The following is a 22882-nucleotide window of genomic DNA, read 5'->3' on the forward strand; positions in this document are numbered from 1 at the left end:
TGTTTCTATGACAATTAATGAAAAAACTATTGAGGATAATAGATTTAATTACAATTTTATATAACCTGATTATTACTAGACAATCAACACGAATTTTGATGCAGGTTGTACAAGTAGGCCAGGTCTTTTTTGAATAACTTACACTGTTTTTTATGTTTCTACGACAACCAATACATAAGTTATTGCGAACTAGATATTTAAATGCGTTTTAATATTATTTGATTATTTTATCAAATCAACACTTTACTTTTTATGCAAATCAAAGGTTGTAAAAATAGGCCAGACCTTTTTAGAATAATAAGCACTTGTTTTTATGTTTCTATGACAATCAATTCAAACGTTATTGTAAAAACATTGATTTACCCACTGTATCGTACCCACTACACAAACTGAATGACATTTTTTTTCTGCGCGACCTCCCGAGGTAAAATGTAGACAACAGTATTGTCTCTCGAGAATCGTTACCTCTCTAGAACTTCACGAAAATGTCCGTTTGCTATAATCAATGTGAAAATGGTATTGGTCTGACTGACTGTCAGCCGCTGCACGAGATCCCTCATTCGTCTTCAGCTTGTTAGGAAGCCCCCCTTACTCGCGTCTGTGAACCTGACTGTGTGTGAAAGAGAGAGAGAGAGAGTGAGATGAAGTCTGTTGACGCACACCGACCAGCTTTTCCTTGCTCAGTTATTAGTCTAGTTTTTTTACGCCCTCTGCTTTAATATAGTGATCTGATATGGGACCGCGTGTCACTGTCAGGGTTCCGCTGTCATGTTCGTTACCGGCAGAATGTTGAGCAACACCGGTGGAGTCGCGAGGGAATTCCTAATGTGGAGCGCTATCTGGATCACAGACAACTGACCCCAAAACAAGGAACATGAGACGCGGTAAAGTTCCCATACCGATACTGGATGTACTATCGGCTATTCTGCTGCTCATGCACCTGTCTGAAATGGCAACCAGGGGTAGGTTAAACTGGAATTACCAATATTCTATTTCATAATAACTAAATGTATTACCGATGTTTACCTGCATGGTGCCTATAGTATTTGCTATTGGCACCAGGTAAACTCATTTTCTTCGGCCAGCTGAGAAAATGATTATACTCCTGCATTTATAAAAACGTATAGCATACACTTTAACTTTGTCCCTGGTTCTGTATTTGAATGAAAATGTAGCCTATTTGTCATAGCGCACCGGGTGTGCGTCCAATCATTTTCTATGAAAATTGCAAACGGTTTATTACGTTCGATATGCCTGTTTTACAGATTTCAAAGCTGGCTCACTGTTCACTGAAAGTTGTCTATCGAAACTATAGAATACCTAACCTTAATCCGAACTTGACAACCGGCTATAGTTACTTAAAACCCTATAACTTTAATACATGTTGATCCCTATGCCGTTTGAATATACACTTCTGTTTTTAAAGTCTTCAAGGAATAGCAAGAATATCTGCGTGACTCACACATAATTACCGTAAGATCTGTTATAGATGATTATGACATCATTGAAAGATTTTCACACTACCACTATATTCCATTTGTATCCTATTATTAATCGTTTATTTGGAGAGAGTGTTAAAGAAGTTTTGACCGCAGACGAGGAATTCAACCGTCATAAACACACATCACCACCGAGGGTTCTAATGTGCGTCAATGTATCAACCACCAACAAAGACACCTTATCTCCCAATGTTGCATATTACTAGCCAGTGGGTATTAGCTCAGTATTTGTAAACTATTTATAGGTATTATATAATAACAAATGTATAAACCATTTCCACGTTTAAAAAAAGAAGAATTATTTCTTCATCAAGGTTGGTCCATCTATGTATCGACTACCAGTAGCTTTAAATATATCTTATCACCACTGTACTGTACACTTTTACCAGTAGCTTTAAATATATCTTATCACCACTGTACTGTACACTTTTACCAGTAGCTTTAAATATATCTTATCACCACTGTACTGTACACTTTTACCAGTAGCTTTAAATATATCTTATCACCACTGTACTGTACACTTTTACCAGTAGCTTTAAATATATCTTATCACCACTGTACTGTACACTTTTTTAGAAAAAAGGGTTCCACAAGGATTCTTCGGCTGTCCCCATAGGAGAACCCTTTTTTGTTCCAGGTAGAACCTTTTCTGGTTCCAGGTAGAACTCTTTGGGGTTTCATGAAGAAACATCAGTGTAAAGGGTTCTACATGGACCTCAAAAGGGTTCTTCAAAGGATTCTGCTATGGGGACAGCCAAATCATAATTTTAGGTTCTAGATAGCACTCTTTTTTTCAGGAGTGTAGTAAATACGTGTTCAGATAGCCTACTATTTGTACAAATTGTAGCCTATTTAATCAAAGTGTTTTGTTTTTTTATTTTTAAAACTATCATCACATTATATCAACAAATTGCATAACATAGAAACCATGTGCTAACTAGAGTTTATTTTATCACGGTTGGTTCCCATTGAGAGGAAAGAGACATGGTGCAAGACCACAGTAGACTTGATGGAAAATACTTTTCAATGAAGATTCAGAGTTTTAATAACATTTCAGCAGTAATGTGCCTATCCTGAACATAAAAGGACTAGGGACTATTGATTTCATTGGATAATGTGATTGTTCAGACTCTGAGTTAATCAAATGATGTATATTTACTGTGTAAATCAGAAAAGTAGGTGCTCCTCAATTTTTTTTTTTGTTAATTTTTTTTTTTTTTACCTTTATTTAACCAGGCAAGTCAGTTAAGAACACATTCTTATTTTCAATGACGGCCTGGGAACAGTGGGTTAACTGCCTGTTCAGGGTCAGAACGACAGATTTGTACCTTGTCAGCTCGGGGATTTGAACATGCAACCTTCTGGTTACTAGTCCAACACGCTAACCACTAGGCTACCCTGTCTCCCAAATACCACCCTATTTGCTATATAGTGTGCATTACTTTTTGACCAGACCTGTATGGGCCTTGGTCAAAAAGTAATGCACTGTTTAGTGAATTGGGTGCCACTTGAGACGCAGCCTGAGTCTCCGTACATGGTGGAACGCAATTTTAACCAGCCCTTTGTAGCGCTTGTAACACCAGGGTTACACCCATACGTAAAATATATACACATAATACTGTATCACGTTTTGGATAAAAACACATCTTTTTAAATGACATATATTATTATATATTACTGGATTACTGCCTGCAATCAGCTTGCCGCTGACTGGTCTCCAAGATGTGAAATTGAGAACTAGGCAAATGCGAGTGCGTGATTCAGGAGGAAGTGTGTGTGGTGTGCGTGTCTATGAGAATTGGGGACAAGCTGTTTGATTGTGTAGAAATAGAATTGGCAGCAGAAAGCTTGGTCCTGAAAAAGGAACTGGGATCCGGTGTATCTAACCGATGCCCGGTAAAAAGAATCAGTGACTCGATAGTCCGAGACTCTCATCGAAGTACAAAAACAATCCAATCTCTGCAGCTATTATTGAAAAGATTATCTATCTCTCTCTCTGCTCTCTATCTCTCTCTCTCTCTGCTCTCTATCTCTCTCTCTCTCTGCTCTCTATCTCTCTCTCTCTCGTTGTGTGTGTGTGTGTGTGCGGTTTGTCGTGTGTATAATTATAGGAAAATGAAGAGGGACACTTGGCAGGCTAAATTATAACTAGTACAGACAGATTTGATGAGGTGTGTGTATCATATAGTTGTATGAGGTGAGTCACCAGGTGTGTTTGATGTGTGTGTGTTTGATGTGTTGTCATACACTAATTATACAATATATAATCGGTACTTCGCTGCAGCTGAGTACTCTTGTCCCATGAGATGCACGCACGTGTGTGATCTGCCATGTCTGTATGTGTGTTTATGTGCGTGCATGTGTACCTTCTGTTCCCGGCACTCAGTGAAATCTCACAGTTCCAATCGCGCAACAATAGCCACTTCCCTCCTCTGTGTGGGAGGTGTTTCTGTCTTTCCCCTCCCTGTGTTTGTGTGTGTGGAAAGTGGACTATCCTTCTCCTGTCTATGTGAAGGTGATTTCTACCTCCTGATCCCTGCCTCCTGTATTGGGCAGTTCAATGGTGAGAAATGTCTCAGTTACCTGGAGCACGAGTACAGGACATCGATAAGCTGCTCCCAAACATTTTATAACCTGCATCAGGAAATTTAGTCTACCATAGTTTAATGCGGGATTCAATGACATTATGAAGGGCAGTTGAGAACAGCTGAAGATTTGCTCTCTGCTTGAGGATTGGATCCACCCTAATCATTTGGGTTCCTGGATTAGTTCACAGCATTATAAAACAATTACTTATCAATGACCCAAACCCATCTCAGTTAATCCCTACCATTGTGTCACTGAGAAAATGTACATTATCCCATGGGAGTTGGAAGACACAATGTAAGTAACGTAATTCATGTCCCTCTTACTGTCCTGAATGCTTCTGCTGATCCTCCAGCTATTGTATGCAGTAATCATGTGCCTATGAACCAGAGTTATACTGTTAGCACTGAGGTGGTGTGTGCCCTAGCAGGAAGTCCACTGTGTGCAGCTCACCCTGCACTAACATAAATAACATGAGAATATCTACTTCTGATAAGTTTCCCAGTAAAGCAATGAAAACAAAAGGATCCCAGAAAAGTGCTCAAAATAGCCCACGTTAACATATGTAGCTTAAGAAACAAGGTTCATGAAATCAATAATTTGCTAGTAACAGATGACATTGCTATTCTGACAATCTCTGAAACTCACTTAGATAATACCTTTAATGATACAGTGGTAGCAACACATGTTTATAGCATCTACAGAAAATACAGAAATGCCAATGGTGGAGGTGTTACTGTTTAGATTCAGAACCACATTCCTGTAAAACTTTAATAGGATCTCATGTTAAATACTGTAGAAGTAATATGGCTACAGGTTCATCTGCCTCACCTAAAGCCCATTCTGGTGGGAAGCTGCTATAGACCACCAAGTGCTAACAGCCAGTATCTGAATAACATGTGTGAAATGAATAACATGGCACCGGAGAAGAAGGCAGACGTTTTGTGAGTTGTGTTTTATTGTTCGTTTATTTGTGTTGTTAGTAACTTATTTTTTGTTAAATTATTTTGTACTTAATGTTGCCGCTACCGTCTCTTATGACTGATAATAACTTATGGACATCAGGACTGAGATTATTCACCGCGGACTGGCAGAATCCTTTTTTTCCTTTGACGAGTCTGACGAGCCCGATGTGAAGGATACACTGCTTCCTCGGGAACAGGCCCAAATCCCTTTCTTGTGTCTGAAGAGAAGGCGGAGAAGAAAGGGCCAAAGGGCGGGCTGCCTTCTGAGAATTCGTAGGCAAATAAACCCCCACTTCCTTCCATTCTGCTAGCAAATGTGCAATCTTTGGATAATAAAATCGATGACCTACGTACAAGATTAAACTACCAACGGGACATTCAAAACTGTAATATCTTATGCTTAACGGAGTCGTGGCTGAACGACGACATTATCAACATACAGCTGGCTGGTCTTCCGCTGTACCGGCAGGATAGAACAGCGGCTTCTGGTAAGACAAGGGGTATTTTTGTAAATAACAGCTGGTGCACGATATCCAAGGAAGTCTCGAGCTATTGCTCGCCTGAGGTAGAGTATCTCATGTTAAGCTGTAGACCACACTATCTACCAAGAGAGTTTTCATCTGTATTTTTTGTAGCTGTTTACATACCACCATAGTCAGGGGCTGGCACTAAGACAGCATTGAATGAGCTGCATTGCACCATAAGCAAACAAGAAAACACTCATCCAGATGCAACGTTTCTAGTAGCTGGAGACTTTTGTCAGGGAAACTTAATTCTGTTTTACCAAATTTCTATCAGCATGTTAAACGTGCAACCAGAGGGGACCACCTTTGGACCACCTTTACTCCACACACAGAGACGCATTCAAAGCTCTCCCTCGCCCTCCATTTGGCAAATCTGACCATCATTATATCCTCCTGATTCCTGCTTAAAAGAAAAATGTAAAGCAAGAAGCACCAGTGACTAGATCAATTAAAAAGTGATCAGATGAAGCAGATGCTATGCTACAGGACTGTTTTGCTAGCACAGACTGGAACATGTTCCGGGATTCCTCCAATGGCATTGAGGAGTACACCACATCAGTCATTGGTTTCATCAATCCATCGATGATGTCATCCCCACAGTGACCATACGTACATACCCAAACCAGAAGCCATGGATTACAGGCAACATCCGCACTGAGCTATAGGCTAGAGCTGCCGCTTTCATGGAGTGGGACTTATAAGATATCTTGCTATGCCCTCCGACGAACCATCAAACAGGCAAAGTGTCAATACAGGACTAAGATCGAATCGTACTACACCGGCTCTGACTCTCGTTGGATGTGGTAGGGCTTCCAAACCATTACAGACTACAAAGGGAAGCACAGCCAAGAACTGGCCAGTGACACACGCCTACCAGATGAGCTAAACTACTTCTATGCTCGCGTCGAGGCAAATAACACTGAAACATGCATGAGAGTACCAGCTGTTCCGGAAGACTGTGTGATCATGCTCTCCTCCGCCTATGTGAGTAAGACCTTTAATCAGGTTAACATTCACAATGCCGCAGGGCCAGATGGATTACCAGAACGTGTACTGCTAGCATGCACTGACCAACTGGCAAGTGTCTTCACTGACATTTTCAAGCTCTCCCTGTCTGAGTCTGTAATACCAACATGTTTTAAGCAGACCACCATAGTGCCTGTGCCCAAGAACACTAAGGTAACCTGCCTAAATGACTACCAACCCGTTGCACTCACGTCTGTAGCCATGAAGTGCTTTGAAAGGCTGGTCATGGCTCACACCAACACCATTACTAATAGTATTCATTGATTACAGCTCAGCGTTCAATACCATAGTGCCCTCAAAGCTCATCAATAAGCTAAGGACCCTGGGACTAAACACCTCCCTCTGCAACTGGATCCTGGATTTCCTGACAGGTTGCCCCCACGTGGTAAGGGTAGGTAACAACACATCCGCCACGCTGATCCTCAACACAGGGGACGCTGAGGGGTGCGTGCTCAGTCCCCTCCTCTACTCCCTGTTTACTCATGACTGCACGGCCAGGCGCAACTACGCCTCTTCAACTTCAGGAGGCTGAAGACATTTGGCCTGGCCTTTAAGACCCTCCCAAACTTTTACAGATATAGGTATGGCAACTGCGCCATCCGCAACCGCAGGCTCTCCAGAAGGTGATGCGGTCTGCCCAACGCATCACCGGGAGCACACTGCTTGTCCTGCAGGACACCTACAGCACCCGATGTCACAGGAAGGCCAAAAATATAATCAAGGACATCAACCACACGAGCCACGGCCTGTTTACCCCACTATCATCCAGATAGAAAGGTCAGTACAGGTGCTGGGACCGAGAGACTGAAAAACAGCTTCTATCTCAAGGCCATCAGACTGTTAAATAGCCATCACTAGCCGGATACCACCGATAACACCGTTTACTCAACCCTGCATCTTAGAAGCTGCTGCCCTATATACATATACAAGTAATAACTGTCCACTTCAATAATGGAACACTAGTCATTTTAATAATGATTACATGCGGCTTTACTCATCTCATATGTATATACTGCACTCTATTCTACTGTATTTTAGTAAATGCCATTCTGACATTGCTCGCCCTAATACTTACACTACCGTTGAAAAGTTTGCGGTCACTTAGCAATGTCCTTGTTTCTGAAAGAAAAGCACATTTTTTGTCCATTAACTTCTTGACGCTACCTATCCCGTTAGTGGGATAATTGTCATCAACAACCGCTGAATTGCAGAGCACCACATTCAAATAATATTACTACAAATATTTATTTTCATGAAATCACAAGTGCAATATAGCAAAACACAGTTTAGCATTTTGTTAATCCGCCTGTCGTGTCAGATTTAAAAAATATGCTTACAGCGAACGCAATCCAAGCATTTGTGTAAGTTTATCGATCACAAGACAAAACATTATGTACACCTAGCATCAAAGTAGCTTGGTCACGAAAATCAGAAAAGCAATCAAATTAATCGCTTACCTTTGATGATCTTCGGATGTTTTCACTCACGAGACTCCCAGTTAGACAAGAAATGTTCCTTTTGTTCCATAAAGATTATTTTTATATCCAAAATACCTCCGTTTGTTTTTGGTGCGTTATGTTCAGAAATCCACAGGCTCGAGCGGTCACGACAACGCAGACAAATTCCAAATAGTATCCGTAATGTCCACAGAAACATGTCAAACGTTTTTTATAATCAATCCTCAGGTTGTTTTAAAAATATATAATCAATAATATATAAATCAGCACTGTCTTTTTCAGTAGGAGAGGGAGAGACGATGGCTGCCCAAGCTCTGTTGCGCAAGCAAAACTCATGCGAACACCTGACTCGATGTTATCTTTCTCGCTCATTTTTCAAAATAAAAGCCTGAAATTATGTCTAAAGACTGTTGACACGTTGAGGAAGCAATAGGAAAAGGAATCTGGTTGATATCCCTTTAAATGGAGCGAAGGCAGGCTATGGAACATGGAGCTTTCAAAATAGAAGCCACTTCCTGGTTTGATTTTCCTCAGGTTTCGCCTGCAATATCAGTTCTGTTATACTCACAGACAATATTTTGGAAACTTTAGAGTGTTTTCTATCCTAATCTGTCAATTATATGCATATTCTAGCATATGGGCCTGAGAAATAGTCCGTTTACATTGGGAACGTTATTTTTCCAAACGTAAAAATAGTGCCCCCTAGCTGAAAGAGGTTCGAATAGCATCAAATTATTCACAAAAACAGTGTAGATATTGTTAATGTTGTAAATGACTATTGTAGCTGGAAATGGCTGATTTTGAATGGAATATCTACATAGGCGTACAGAGGCCCAGTTATCAGCAACCATCCCTCCTCTGTTCCAATGGCACGTTGTGTTAGCTAATCCAAGTTTATCATTTTAAAAGGCTAATTGATCATTAGAAAACCCTTTTGAAATTACATTAGCACAGCTGAAAACTGTTGTGGTAATTCAAGAATCAATAAATATGTCCTTCTTTAGACTAGTTGAGTATCTTGAGCATCAGCATTTGTGGGTTCGATTACAGGCTCAAAATGGCCAGAAACAAAGCACTTTCTTCTGATACTCATCAGTTTATTCTTGTTCTGAGAAATGAAGGCTATTCCATGTGAGAAATTGCCAAGAAACATCATGGGACTACGTAGCCGTCATACCGCTCAGGAAGGAGACGTTCCTGTCTCCTAGAGATGAACGTACTTTGGTGCAAATAGCGCAAATCAATCCCAGAACAACAGCAAAGGACCCAGATGCTGGAGGAAACAGGTACAAAAGTACCTATATCCACAGTAAAACGAGTTCTATATCAACATAACCTGAAAGGCCGCTCAGCAAGGAATAAGCCACTGCTCCATAACCGCCCTAAAAAAGCCAGACTATAGTTTGCAACTGCAAATGGGGACAAAGATCGTACTTTTTGGTCTGATGAAACAATAATAGAACTGTTCGGCCATAAAGTCCATCGTTATGTTTGGAGGAAAAAGGGGGAGCTTGCAAGCCAAAGAACACCATCCCAACCGTGAAGCACGGGGGTGGCAGCCTCATGTTGTGGCGGTGCTTTGCTGCAGGATGGACTGGTGCACAAAATAAACGGCATCACGAGAAGGAAAATTATGTGGATATATTGAAGCAACAGCACAAGAATTCAGACAGGAAGTTAAAGCTTGGTCACAAATGGGTCAATGTGTCACACCCTGACCTTAGAGCTTTTTATGTCTCTATTTTGGTTTGGTCAGGGTGTGATTTGGGTGGGCATTCTATGTTCCTTTTTCTATGTTTTTGTATATCTTTGTTTTGGCCGGGTATGGTTCGCAATCAGGGACAACTGTCTATCGTTGTCTCTGATTGGAAACCATACTTAGGTAGCTTTTTCCCACAGGGTTTTTGTGGGTAGTTATTTTCTGTTTAGTGTTTGCACCTTACAGGACTGTTTCATTTATTCTCTTGTTATTTTGTATTAGTGTTCAGTTCAATAAACAAACATAAAAACTTACCACGCTGCCCTTTGGTCCGACTACACTTCCTCATCCGATGATGAAAACTGTTACACAATGACCCCAAGCAAACTTCCAAAGTTGTGGCAAAATGGCTTAAGGACAACAAAGTCAAGGTATTGGAGTGGCCATCACAATGCCCTGACCTCAATCCCATAGACAATTTGTGGGCAGAACTGAAGAAGCGTGTGCGAGCAAGGAGGCCTACAAACCTGACTCAGTTACACCAGCTTTGTCAGGAGGAATGGGCCAAAATTCACCCAACTTATTATGGGAAGCTTGTGGGAGGCTACTCAAAACATTTGACCCAAGTTAAACAATTTAAAGACAATGCTACCAAATACTAATTGAGTGTATGTAAACTTCTGACCCACTGGGAATGTGATGAAAGAAATTAAATCTGAAATAAATAATTTTCTCTACTATTATTCTGACATTTGACATTCTTAAAATAAAGTGATGATCCTAACTGACCTAAGACAGGGAATTCTTACTGGGATTAAATGTCAGGAATTGTGAAAAACTGAGTTGAAATGTATTTGGCTAGGTGTATGTAAACTTCCGACTTTAACTTTCTTATTTCCATTCTTTTTGAGTGTATTGTTGTGAATTGTTAGATACTACTGCCCTGTGGAGCTAGAAACACAAGCATTTCGCTACACCCGCAATAACATCTGATAAATACGTGTATGTGACCAATTAAATTTGATTTGATTTTAAATTTGCTTTAACTCATCAGCCAAATCCATCAGATGTAGTGACCATAATATAGTAGCCATATCTAGGAAAACCATAGTTCCAAAGGATAGGCCTAATATAGTGTACAAGAGGTTATACAATAGGTTTGAAGTGATTATTTTGTTAACACATTTATGAAATTGCTTATTCCAGTTACTAATAAGCATGAACCCATTAAGAAAACGACTGTAGAAACTGTTAAATATCTGTGGATTGATGAGGAATTTAAAAATTGTATGGTTGAGATGGATGAGGCAAAATAAATGGCTAATAAGTCTGGCTTGCACAAGCTATTAGCAAACGTACTGCAAATTGAGAAATCGTGTGACCAAACTGAATAAAAAGAAGAAGAAATTATACTATCAAACAAAGATCAATTTTATAAAGAATGACAGAAAAAAGTTTAGGAGCACCTTACATGTAATGTTGGGCAAAAAGGCAAACTCAGCTCCATCATTCATTGAATCAGATGACTCATTCATCACAAAACCCACTGATATTGCCAATTACTTTAATGATTTTTTTCATTAGCGAGATTAGCAAATTTAGGCATGACATGCCAGCAACAAACGCTGACACTGCACATCCAAGTATATCTGACCAAATTATGAAAGACAAGCATTGTAATTTTGAATTCTGTAAAGTGGGTGTGAAAGAGGTAAAAAAAAAAGATTGATATCTATCAACAATGACAAGCCAACTTGAATGCAATATTACTGATGATAATAGTGGATGATATTGCCACCCCTATTTGACACATCTTCAATCTAAGCCTAGTAGAGAGCATGTGCCCTCAGGCCTGGAGGGAAATAAAAGTAATTCTGTTAACCAATAATAGTAAAGCCCCTTTTACTGGCTCAAATAGCCGACCAATCAGCCTGTTACCAACCCTAAGTAAACCTCTGAAAAAAACTATTGACAAGACTTTCAGCATGCTTATAGGGAAGAACATTCAACAAGCACGACACGTACACAAATGGCTGATGATTGGCTGAGAGAAATTGATTGTGGGAGCTGTTTTGTTAGACTTCGGCTTATGTCATTATTGATAGTCTGCTGATGGAAAAATGTATGTGTTATGGCTTTACACCCCCTGCTATATTGTGGTTAAAGAGTTACCTGTCTAACAGAACACAGAGGGTATATAATAGATGCCTCACCAAAATAATCCAGGTAGAATCAGGAATTCCCCAGGGCAGCTTTCTAGGCCCCTTACTTTTTCTCAATCTTTACTAATTGCATGCCACTGGCCTTGTCTATGTATGTGGATTATTCAACACTATACATGTCAGCTAATACAGTGAGTGAAATCACTGCAACCCTTAACAAAGAACTGCAGTTAGTTTTAGAGTGGGTGTCAAGGAATACATTTGTCCTAAATATTTCAAAAACTAAAATCCTTGTATTTGGGGCAAATCATTCACTTAACCCTAAACCTCAACTAAATACTGTAATAAATGAGGTGGAAATTGAGCAAGTTGTGGTGACTAAACTGCTTGAAATAACCCTGGATTGTAAACAGGGAGAAGTCTGTCCATAATAAAGCGCAGCTCTGCCTTGTTAACAGCACTATCAACAGCACTATCAACAAGTCAGTTCTTACAGGCTCTAGTTTTGTCACACCTGGACTACTGTTGGGTTGTGTTGTCAGATGCCACAAAGAGGGACCTCGGGAAATTACAATTGGCTCAGAACAGGGCAGCATGGCTGGCCCTTAAATCTTCACAGATAAAAAAAAAAAAAAACAGTTAAAAATACACCATATGGAACAGCGGGGAGTGTGAAGAGACACACACACATATGATAAGACACTCACTATACACACACATACAGATGGGTGTTGTATTGTAGATATATGAGAAGTAGAGTAGTGGCCTGAGGGAACGCACACTTAATGTGTTATGAAATGTTATGAAATGCCTTATTGTTGCTGGACCCCAGGAAAAGTAGGGGGATCCAAATTGTAAGGTGATTCCCACCTCCTGTTTATGTGAAGGTGATTCCCACCTCCTGTTTATGTGAAGGTGATTCCCACCTCCTGTTTATGTGAAGGTGATTCCCACCTCCTGTTTATGTGAAGGTGATTCCCACCTCCTGTTTATGTGAAGGTGATTCCCACCTCCTGTTTATGTGAAGGTGATTCCCACCTCCTGTTTATGTGAAGGTGATTCCCACCTCCTGTTTATGTGAAGGTGATTCCCACCTCCTGTTTATGTGAAGGTGATCCCTACCTCCATTCCCTCAACAATCCTGGTGCACTCTTTCTTCTTGATGAGTGTCTGTATTCCACAATACCTAACTCTCACCTCTCTCTCTCTCACCCCCCCTCTCTCTCACACCTCTCTCTCTCTCTCACCCCCCCTCTCTCTCTCTCTCTTACACCTCTCTCTCTCTCACACCTCCTCTCTCTCTCACACACACTTCCTCTCTCTCCCTCTCTCTCTCACACATCCTCTCTCTCATCATGTGTTATTCTAGCCTCTGTTCCAATATTACACCCTCCTCTCTTCTCTTCTGACAGTTGTGTGTCGTATTCTGGTGCTATTGAAATTAGAAATCTGGTGTGCTCAAATAAAACATACAGTATAGGATTGCGTTCTTAGTGCTGTAACCCATTAACAAACCAACTGGAGTCAATAACAGGTTATCACCTGCGGGACAGGTACAGGATGGCAACAACAACTGTCCGAGTTACACCAGGAACACACAATCCCTCCATCAGTGCTCAGACTGTCTGCAATAGGCTGAGTGAGGCTGGACTGAGGGCTTGTAGGCCTGTTGTAAAGGCAGTACCTCACCAGACATCACCGCCAACAACGTTGCCTATGGGCACAAACCCACCGTCGCTGGACCAGACAGGACTGGCAAAAAGTGCTCTACACTGATGTGTTGCGGTTTTGTCTCACATGGGGTGATGGTCGGATTCGCGTTTATTATCGAAGGAATGAGCGTTACACCGAGGCCTGTACTCTGGAGCGGGATCGATTTGGAGGTGGAGGGTCCGTCATGGTCTGGGACGTTACAGGGAAGAAATACTCCTCCCTCATGTGGTACCCTTCCTGCAGGCTCATCCAGACATGACCCTCCAGCATGACAATGTCACCAGCTATACTACTGGTGACAGGAAGGTCAGTGTTCTGCCATGGCCAGCAAAGAGTCTGGATCTCAATCCCATTGAGCACGTCTGGGACCTGTTGGATCAGAGTGTGAGGGCTCAGGCCATTCCCCCCAGAAATGTCCGGGAACTTGCAGGTGCCTTGGTGGAAGACTTGGGTAACATCTCACATCAAGAACCGGCAAATCTGGTGCAGTCCATAAGGAGGAGATTTCTGTTAGTCACATCTGTCGAACTTGTTCAGTTTATATCTCAGTTGTTGAATATCATTATGTTCATACAAATATTTAGTTTGCTCTCAAATATGGAGTATGTATAGATTGCGATTAGTTTGTTCACATTCATTTATTCAACAGTAAAAAATATTAATATTAATATTTAAATGAATATCTCAGTTTGAAGGAAGTTGCTAACTAGCGCTAGCGCAATTGCTAACTAGCATTAGCGCAATGACTGGAAATCTATGCTAGCAGATACCCATAGACTTCCAGTTATTGCGCTAACGCTAGGTAGCATTGGCTCGTGAACCTACCTCTAACTTCCTTCATACTGGACGTAGAGACATACAAATTGTATCCATGAGTTCATCTGACTCTGCCATTATCCCAAAGTATCCCTTAAATCCCATTAGCCAATCACAGCCCTCATATAGGATGGCACATTTAGCAAATCACCAGCAGAGGGAGTTCTCTTTAAATCCATTTTCCCATTCACCATGTTGTGGGTTCTCATAACATGTTTCATAACTTCAGAATTAGCACAGTGCCCACTCTGGAAATGTGATGTACTTGTAGTATATTGTTCCAAACAATATGTCTTAAAATGAACAAAATCAATAAGGGTAGTTTGGAGATTAATATTTTTACTCTTGAGTAAATTCATGTGAAAATGTGTATTTCAGAATCTAAACATACTCTTTAAGAGCAGACTATAAGGAGTATAATGACAGCAAGATGTTGTCTGTATCATGGACGGTTCACAGCTCATAAGGTCTTACAGGAGTAATGGATACTTTAGATCTAAAAACGGCCTAAAATTGACAATTTCATCATTATGGTTTGTGATATGTTAAATAACAAATCATTTTAAATATCCTTCCTTCCAATTAAGTTACTATGTGAGAATTGGCAGAACAATTTGAGATCACCAAAAGTATTTTTTCCATCCCACTGGCGTGGATTTGTCCATTCCCTATATAGTAAACTACTTTGACCAGGCCCCATAGGGCTCTGATGAAAAGTATATAGAGCAGGGTTCCCCAACCGGCAGCCCGTGGTGGTTTTATTTGTTCCCCCCCACCTCCCCCATGTTTTCTGAGCCCCCAAAAAATGAATTTTGTAAATGTTTTTGTTGAGAAATTTCAACGTTGGACATAGACTGTAAAAACACCACAAAATCTGCTCCAAGTGTACAATTTTGTAAAGCTGTTCCCAAGTATTCCCACGCATAATATAGAGACACGTGATCGTATATACAAATGAAAGCAAGGTATGAAATGATTATGCTTTAGTCAAATATTACACTACCATTCAAAAGTTTAGGGTCACTTAGAAATGTCCTTGTTTTTTGAAGAAAAAGCACATTTTTTGTCCATTAAAATAACATAAAATTGATCAGAAATACAGTGTAGACATTAATGTTGTAAATAATTATTAGCTGGAAATGGAAATAGAAACGGCTGATTTTTAAAAACTGGAATATATACATAGGTGTGCAGAGGCCCATTATCAGAAACCATCACTCCTGTGTTGCAATGGCACGCTGTGTTAGCTAATACAAGTGTGTCCTTTTAAAAGGCTAACTGATCATTAGAAAACCCTTTCCTGTTCTAGAACACCATAGTTCTAAGAGTTCTATTCTTTCCAATTCCAGTAGTTCCATTCCTCCAGTTCTAAGTGTTCAAAGTTTTTGCTCTCTGTAGTGCTGCAGGTCCTCTCTGCCTCAGTGTTGTAACAAGCATTTCACTACACCCGCAATAACATCTGCTAAATACTGTGCATTCGGAAAGTATTCAGACCCCGTAACTTTTTCAACATTTTGTAACGTTACAACGTTATTATAAAATGTATTAAATCAGTTTTTTCCCTGATCAATCTACACACAATACCCCATAATGACAAAGCAATAACAGGTTTTTAGAAATGTTTGTAAATGTACACAAAATAAAAAACAGATATCACATTTAGATAAGTATTCAGACATCTTTACTCAGTACTTTGTAGAAGCATCTTTGGCAATGATTACAGCCTGGAGTCTTCTTGGGTATGACGCTACAAGCTTGGCACACCTGTATTTGCGGAGTTTCTCCCATTCTTCTCTGCAGATCCTCTCAAGCTCTGTCAGGTTGGAGGAGGAGCATCGCTGCACAGCTATTTTCAGGTCTTTCCAGATTTTCAAGTCCAGGCTCTGTCTGGGCTACTCAAAGACACTCAGTTACTTCTCCCGAAAGCCCCGTCTGAGTTGTCTTGGCTGTGTGCTTAGGGTCGTTGTCCTGTTAGAAGATGAACTTTCGCCCTAGTCTGAGGTCCTGAGCACTCTGGAGCAGATTTTCATCAAGCATCTATCTTTACTTTGTGCCATTCATCTTTCCCTCGATCCTGACTAGTCTCCCAGGCCCTGCCGCTGAAAAACATCTCCACAGCATGATGCTGCCACCACCATGCTGACGATGCCAGGTTTCCTCCAGACCTGACGCTTGGCATTCAGGCCAAAGAGTTCAATCTTGGTTTCATCAGACCAGATAATCTTGTCTCTCATGGTCTGAGAGTCTTTTGGTGCCTTTTGGCAAACTCCAAGCAGGCTGTCATGTGGCTTTTGACTGGCCACTCTACCATAAAGGCCTGATTGGTGGAGTACTGCAGAGAATGTTGTCCTTCTGGAAGGTTCTTCCATCTCCACAGAGGAACTCAAGCTCTATCAGAGTGACCATATGGTTCTTGGTCACCCCCCTGACCAAGGCACTTCTCTCCTGATTGCTCAGTTTGGCCGGGCGGCCAGCTCTAGAAAGAGTCTTGGTGGTTCCAAACTTCTTCCATTTAAGAATGATGGAGTCCACTGTGTTCTTGGGGACATTAAATGTGGCATACATTTTTTTGGTGCCCTTACCCAGATCTGTGCCTTGACACAATCCTGTCTCAGAGTTCTATGGACAATTGCTTTGACATCATGGCTTGGTTTTTGCTCTGACATGCACTGTCAACTGTGGGACCTTATATAGACAGCTGTGTGCCTTTCCAAATCATGTCCAATCAATTGAATTTACCACAGGTGGACTCCAATCAAGTTGTAGAAACATCTTAAGGATGATCAATGAAAACAAGATGTACTTGAGCTCTATTTCGAGTCTCATAGCAAAGGGTCTGAATATTTATGTAAATAAGGTATTTCAGTTTTTTATTTTTAATACATTTGCTAAAATTTTGAAAAACCTGTTTTCACTTTGTCATTATGGGGTATTGTGTATCGATTGCTGAGAAACCCCCCCCCCACAAATGAATGAATTTTAGGTTATGGCTGTAACGTAGCAAAATGTGGAAAAAGTCAAGGGGTCTGAATACTTTCCGAATGCACTGTATGTGTATGTGACCAATAAAATGGGATTTGATTTAATGTGCAGATAGTTCAAGTACAAAAGAGAACATAAATAAACATAAATATGGGTTGTATTAACAATGGTATTTGTTCTTCACTGGTTGCCCTTTTCCTTTGGTAACAGGTCACAAATCTTGCTGCTGTGACGGCACACTGTGGTATTTCACCCAGTAAATATGGGAGTTTGTTTTCTATTCTTAGTGGGTCTGTGTAATCTGAGGGGAATATGTGTCTAATACAGTCATACATTTGTGACCCACCACCTGCATTCGGACATATGTAGCAACATTTTATTTAGTTTTTACATTGGATAAAAGTAAAGTCTCCAGACCTACAACATTGTATATCATACACTGCAGGTGAGGAACAATAGGAAAGTAATTCTGCTTTGAAAGTTGTTGGTCCACCGATTGGAGAGCTCTTATTTAGTCTACACTCATTCAGCATCGTTAACACCTTCTTAAGCCTTATCCTCATCTCTTTCAGCATCGTTAAGACCTTCTTAAGCCTTATCTTCATCTCTTTCAGCATCGTTAACACCTTCTTAAGCCTTATCCCCATCTCTTTCAGGGCACATGCTTAATGGTTTGTGAAATATGTTGTGAATGTATTGTAATGTTTTTTAAATTGTTTAACTCCCTTAATTGGACCCCAGGAAGAGTAGCTGCCGTCGCAGTAGCTTTTATTTGATTTTGTATTTTAAATTTCACCTTTATTTAACCAGGTAGGCAAGTTGAGAACAAGTTCTCATGGGGATCCATAATAAATACAAATACAGATGCACATGTGAGGCCATGGTGCTAAACAGAGTAAGTAGTGTAGTAAACAACAAAAGATTTCAAGATTAAAAGTGGTGAAAGTAGTAGCCTACAATAAGGATAAACTCCAGGTAAAATACCCTTCATCTCGTCCTTGGCCTTTATTCTAATCTGACTTTGGTGCAGGTCATGTTGTTCTTCACATTACTGTCTCTGGTAAACACGCACTATATCAAAAAAAATTAAACTTGGTGTGGCCTGTGATCAGGAAGTGAAGGTCCAGACTGTGGTTCAGGTATAACCTGTGCTTGCTTGGGCTGGCTCTCTTTTTTTTTTTTTTGGGGGGGGGGGCGGCATTAGATCATTCTCCTTGTATGACTGGTGGAGGAGAGTCAGGCGTGTTCTACTGATGCTGAAAGACACATTTGAGATACAGATATTTTAGCATTATTCTACAACAGATGGCCGTACTCAGACATAAGGTGGGACTACCACATATCACAGGCATGGAAAGTACATTTTTCTCAATATTGTAGCTATTAGTAGAGTCAGGAGGAAGAGCAGCTCCGTCTTGTTGAGCTTGAGGTGGTGGGCCGACATCCAAGTTCAGATAGCTGCCAGGCAGGCGTGTCGCCACCTAGGTGTCAGAAGGAGGGAAGTAGTTGAATGTCGTCCGAATAGCAATAATAGGAGAAACCATGTGAGGATATGATGGAGCTGAGTGACTTGGTGTATGGAGGAAAGAGGAGAGGGCCTAGAGCAGAGTCCTGGGAGGCAACATTAGTGAGAGTATGTGGTGCAGACACAGATCCCCTCAACGTCACCTGGTAGGAGCGGCCTTCCAGATAGGGTGCAATCCAAGAGTCTGAGACACCCTGAGAGGAGGATCTGATAGAGTCTGAGACACCCTGAGAGGGTGGAGAGGAGGATCTGATAGTCTGAGACACCCTGAGAGGGTGGAGAGGAGGATCTGATTGAGTCTGAGACACCCTGAGAGGGTGGAGAGGAGGATCTGATAGAGTCTGAGACACCCTGAGAGGGTGGAGAGGAGGATCTGATAGAGTCTGAGACACCCTGAGAGGGTGGAGAGGAGGATCTGATAGAGTCTGAGACACCCTGAGAGGGTGGAGAGGAGGATCTGATAGAGTCTGAGACACCCTGAGAGGGTGGAGAGGAGGATCTGATGGTTCACGGTGTCGAAAGCAGCAGATAGATCTAAGAGGATGAGAACAGAGGAGAGATAATCAGCTTTGGCAGTGCGGAGAGCCTCTGTACCTCTAGCCTGACTAGTTTAGGGTCAAGAAGATCGTTCTGAGAGAGATAATGAGAGAGTTGATCAGAGACGGCACGCTCAAGTGTTTTGGAAATAAAAGAAAGAAGGCATACAGGTCTATAGTTTGACTTCAGATGAGCCGAGTGTTGGTTTCTTGAGGAGGGGAGCAACTCTGGCCATTTTGAAGTCTGAGGGGATGCAGCCAGTGGTCAGGGATGAATTAATGAGGGAAGTAAGGAATGGGAGATCTCCAGATATGATCTGGAGAAGGGAGGAGGGGATGGGGTCGAGCGATCAGGTTGTTGGGTGGCCAGACCTCACTAGTCGCAGGATGTTATCTGGAGAGAGAGGGGAGGAAGAGAGATCAAGGCGTAGGGTAGTTCTGTGTGAGTGAGAGTTTTTCCCATTGACTTTTATAAATAGTGCATGATAAATCCAGGGCAGCAATGTTATTGAGAGCAGTAGCAACACTTTTGTAGTTCTTCGTGACATCTTTAAAAAAAAGCTGCAGTAGCAAGGATTATCTACACATACTGAGCAGTTCATTTTATAGACAGTGGCGTGCTACATGGTAGACCAATCCGAACTCATCTCTCGGCATGTCCATCCCACTCATTATCTCAGCCAATCATGGCTAGCAGGAAGGTTGCTGACTTTTTCTGTGGCTAAACCAACTAGGCTCATAATTTATCCATTTTATTCGCATTTACAGATCGAATACAAGTTTGTTATTAAGGCACATGTACCAGAAAGAATTTCTGCCAAAAAACGCATAAAAATAAATACATTCACATTCAAATTCCTCTCCTGTGAAGTAGTGATCTGCGGCATACTGTACGCCTAGTTTCCTGAAACTAGTCACACTGGGCAGGATGTTAGGAAGTGCAACTCAATTTCCACCTCATTTTGTGGATAATGTGCACATAGCCTGTCTTCTCTTGAGAGCCAGGTCTGCCTATGGCGGCCTCTCTCAATAGCAAGGCTATATGCTCGCTGATTCGGTGTGCGAGTTCATTAGAACGTGCATTGAAGATGTCGCAACGATTACAACATTCCCTAACCAGAAACCGTGGATTGATGGCAGCATTCGCGTGAAACTGAAAGTGCGAACCACTGCTTTTAATCAGGGCAAGGTGACTGGTAACATGACCGAATACAAACAGTGCAGCTATTCCCTCCGCAAGGCTATCAAACAAGCTACGCGTCAGTATAGAGACAAAGTAGAATCTCAATTCAACGGCTCAGACACAAGAGGTATGTGGCAGGGTCTACAGTCAATCACGGACTACAAGAAGAAAACCAGCCTAGTCACGGACCAGGATGTCTTGCTCCCAGGCAGACTAAATAACTTTTTTGCCCGCTTTGAGGACAATACAGTGCCACTGACACGGCCTGCAACGAAAACATGCGGACTCTCCTTCACTGCAGCCGAGGTGAGTAAGACATTTAAATGTGTTAACCCTCGCAAGGCTGCAGGCCCAGACGGCATCCCCAGCCGCGCCCTCAGAGCATGCGCAGACCAGCTGGCCGGTGTGTTTACGGACATATTCAATCAATCCCTATACCAGTCTGCTGTTCCCACATGCTTCAAGAGGGCCACCATTGTTCCTGTTCCCAAGAAAGCTAAGGTAAATGAGCTAAACGACTACCGCCCCGTAGCACTCACTTCCATCATCATGAAGTGCTTTGAGAGACTAGTCAAGGACCATATCACCTCCACCCTACCTGACACCCTAGACCCACTCCAATTTGCTTACCGCCCAAATAGGTCCACAGACGATGCAATCTCAACCACACTGCACACTGCCCTAACCCATCTGGACAAGAGGAATACCTATGTGAGAATGCTGTTCATCGACTACAGCTCGGCATTCAACACCATAGTACCCTCCAAGCTCGTCATCAAGCTCGAGACCCTGGGTCTCGACCCCGCCCTGTGCAACTGGGTACTGGACTTCCTGACGGGCCGCCCCAGGTGGTGAGGGTAGGCAACAACATCTCCTCCCCGCTGATCCTCAACACGGGGGCCCCACAAGGGTGCGTTCTGAGCCCTCTCCTGTACTCCCTGTTCACCCACGACTGCGTGGCCACGCACGCCTCCAACTCAATCATCAAGTTTGCGGACGACACAACAGTGGTAGGCTTGATTACGAACAACGACGAGACGGCCTACAGGGAGGAGGTGAGGGCCCTCGGAGTGTGGTGTCAGGAAAATAACCTCACACTCAACGTCAACAAATCTAAGGAGATGATTGTGGACTTCAGGAAACAGCAGAGGGAACACCCCCCTATCCACATCGATGGAACAGTAGTGGAGAGGGTAGTAAGTTTTAAGTTCCTCGGCATACACATCACAGACAAACTGAATTGGTCCACTCACACAGACAGCATCGTGAAGAAGGCGCAGCAGCGTCACTTTTGTCACCAAAAGCACTCACAAACTTCTACAGATGCACAATCGAGAGCATCCTGGCGGGCTGTATCACCGCCTGGTACGGCAACTGCTCCGCCCACAACCGTAAGGCTCTCCAGAGGGTAGTGAGGTCTGCACAACGCATCACCGGGGGCAAACTACCTGCCCTCCAGGACACCTACACCACCCGATGTTACAGGAAGGCCATAAGGATCATCAAGGACAACAACCACCCGAGCCACTGCCTGTTCACCCCGCTATCATCCAGAAGGTGAGGTCAGTACAGGTGCATCAAAGCTGGGACCGAGAGACTGAAAAACAGCTTCTATCTCAAGGCCATCAGACTGTTAAACAGCCACCACTAACATTGAGTGGCTGCTGCCAACACACTGACACTGACTCAACTCCAGCCACTTTAATAATGGGAATTGATTGGAAATGATGTAAAATATATCACTAGCCACTTTAAACAATGCTACCTAATATAATGTTACATACCCTACATTATTCATCTCATATGCATACGTATATACTGTACTCTATATCATCTACTGCATCCTTACGTAATACATGTATCACTAGCCACTTTAACTATGCCACTTTGTTTACATACTCATCTCATATGTATATACTGTACTCGATACCATCTACTGTATCTTGCCTATGCTGCTCTGTACCATCACTCTTTCATATATCTTTATGTACATATTCTTTATCCCCTTACACTGTGTATAAGACAGTAGTTTTGGAATTGTTAGTTAGATTACTTGTTGGTTATTACTGCATTGTCGGAACTAGAAGCACAAGCATTTCGCTACACTCGCATTAACATCTGCTAACAATGTGTATGTGACAAATAACATTTGATTTGATTTGATTTGAGTTTGTACGTAGTCAAATCTGGTAAAAAGCCAATTTGACAT

General features: G+C 41.9%; 1 protein-coding gene across 1 annotated transcript in view; it reads left to right on the forward strand.

Annotated features, from left to right (window-relative positions):
• The first annotated feature begins 652 nt into the window (after positions 1-652).
• LOC115117438 (relaxin receptor 2-like) overlaps positions 653-22882 on the forward strand; it is a 244117-nt gene continuing 221887 nt past the window's right edge. The window contains exon 1 of the mRNA XM_065004938.1: positions 653-962. Within this exon, the coding sequence (XP_064861010.1) occupies positions 875-962 (88 nt within the window). The 5' untranslated portion in view covers positions 653-874. The remainder of the gene's footprint in view (positions 963-22882) is intronic.

This window comes from Oncorhynchus nerka, linkage group LG19 (genome assembly GCF_034236695.1).
Source record: "Oncorhynchus nerka isolate Pitt River linkage group LG19, Oner_Uvic_2.0, whole genome shotgun sequence".
Classification (NCBI taxonomy): domain Eukaryota; kingdom Metazoa; phylum Chordata; class Actinopteri; order Salmoniformes; family Salmonidae; genus Oncorhynchus; species Oncorhynchus nerka.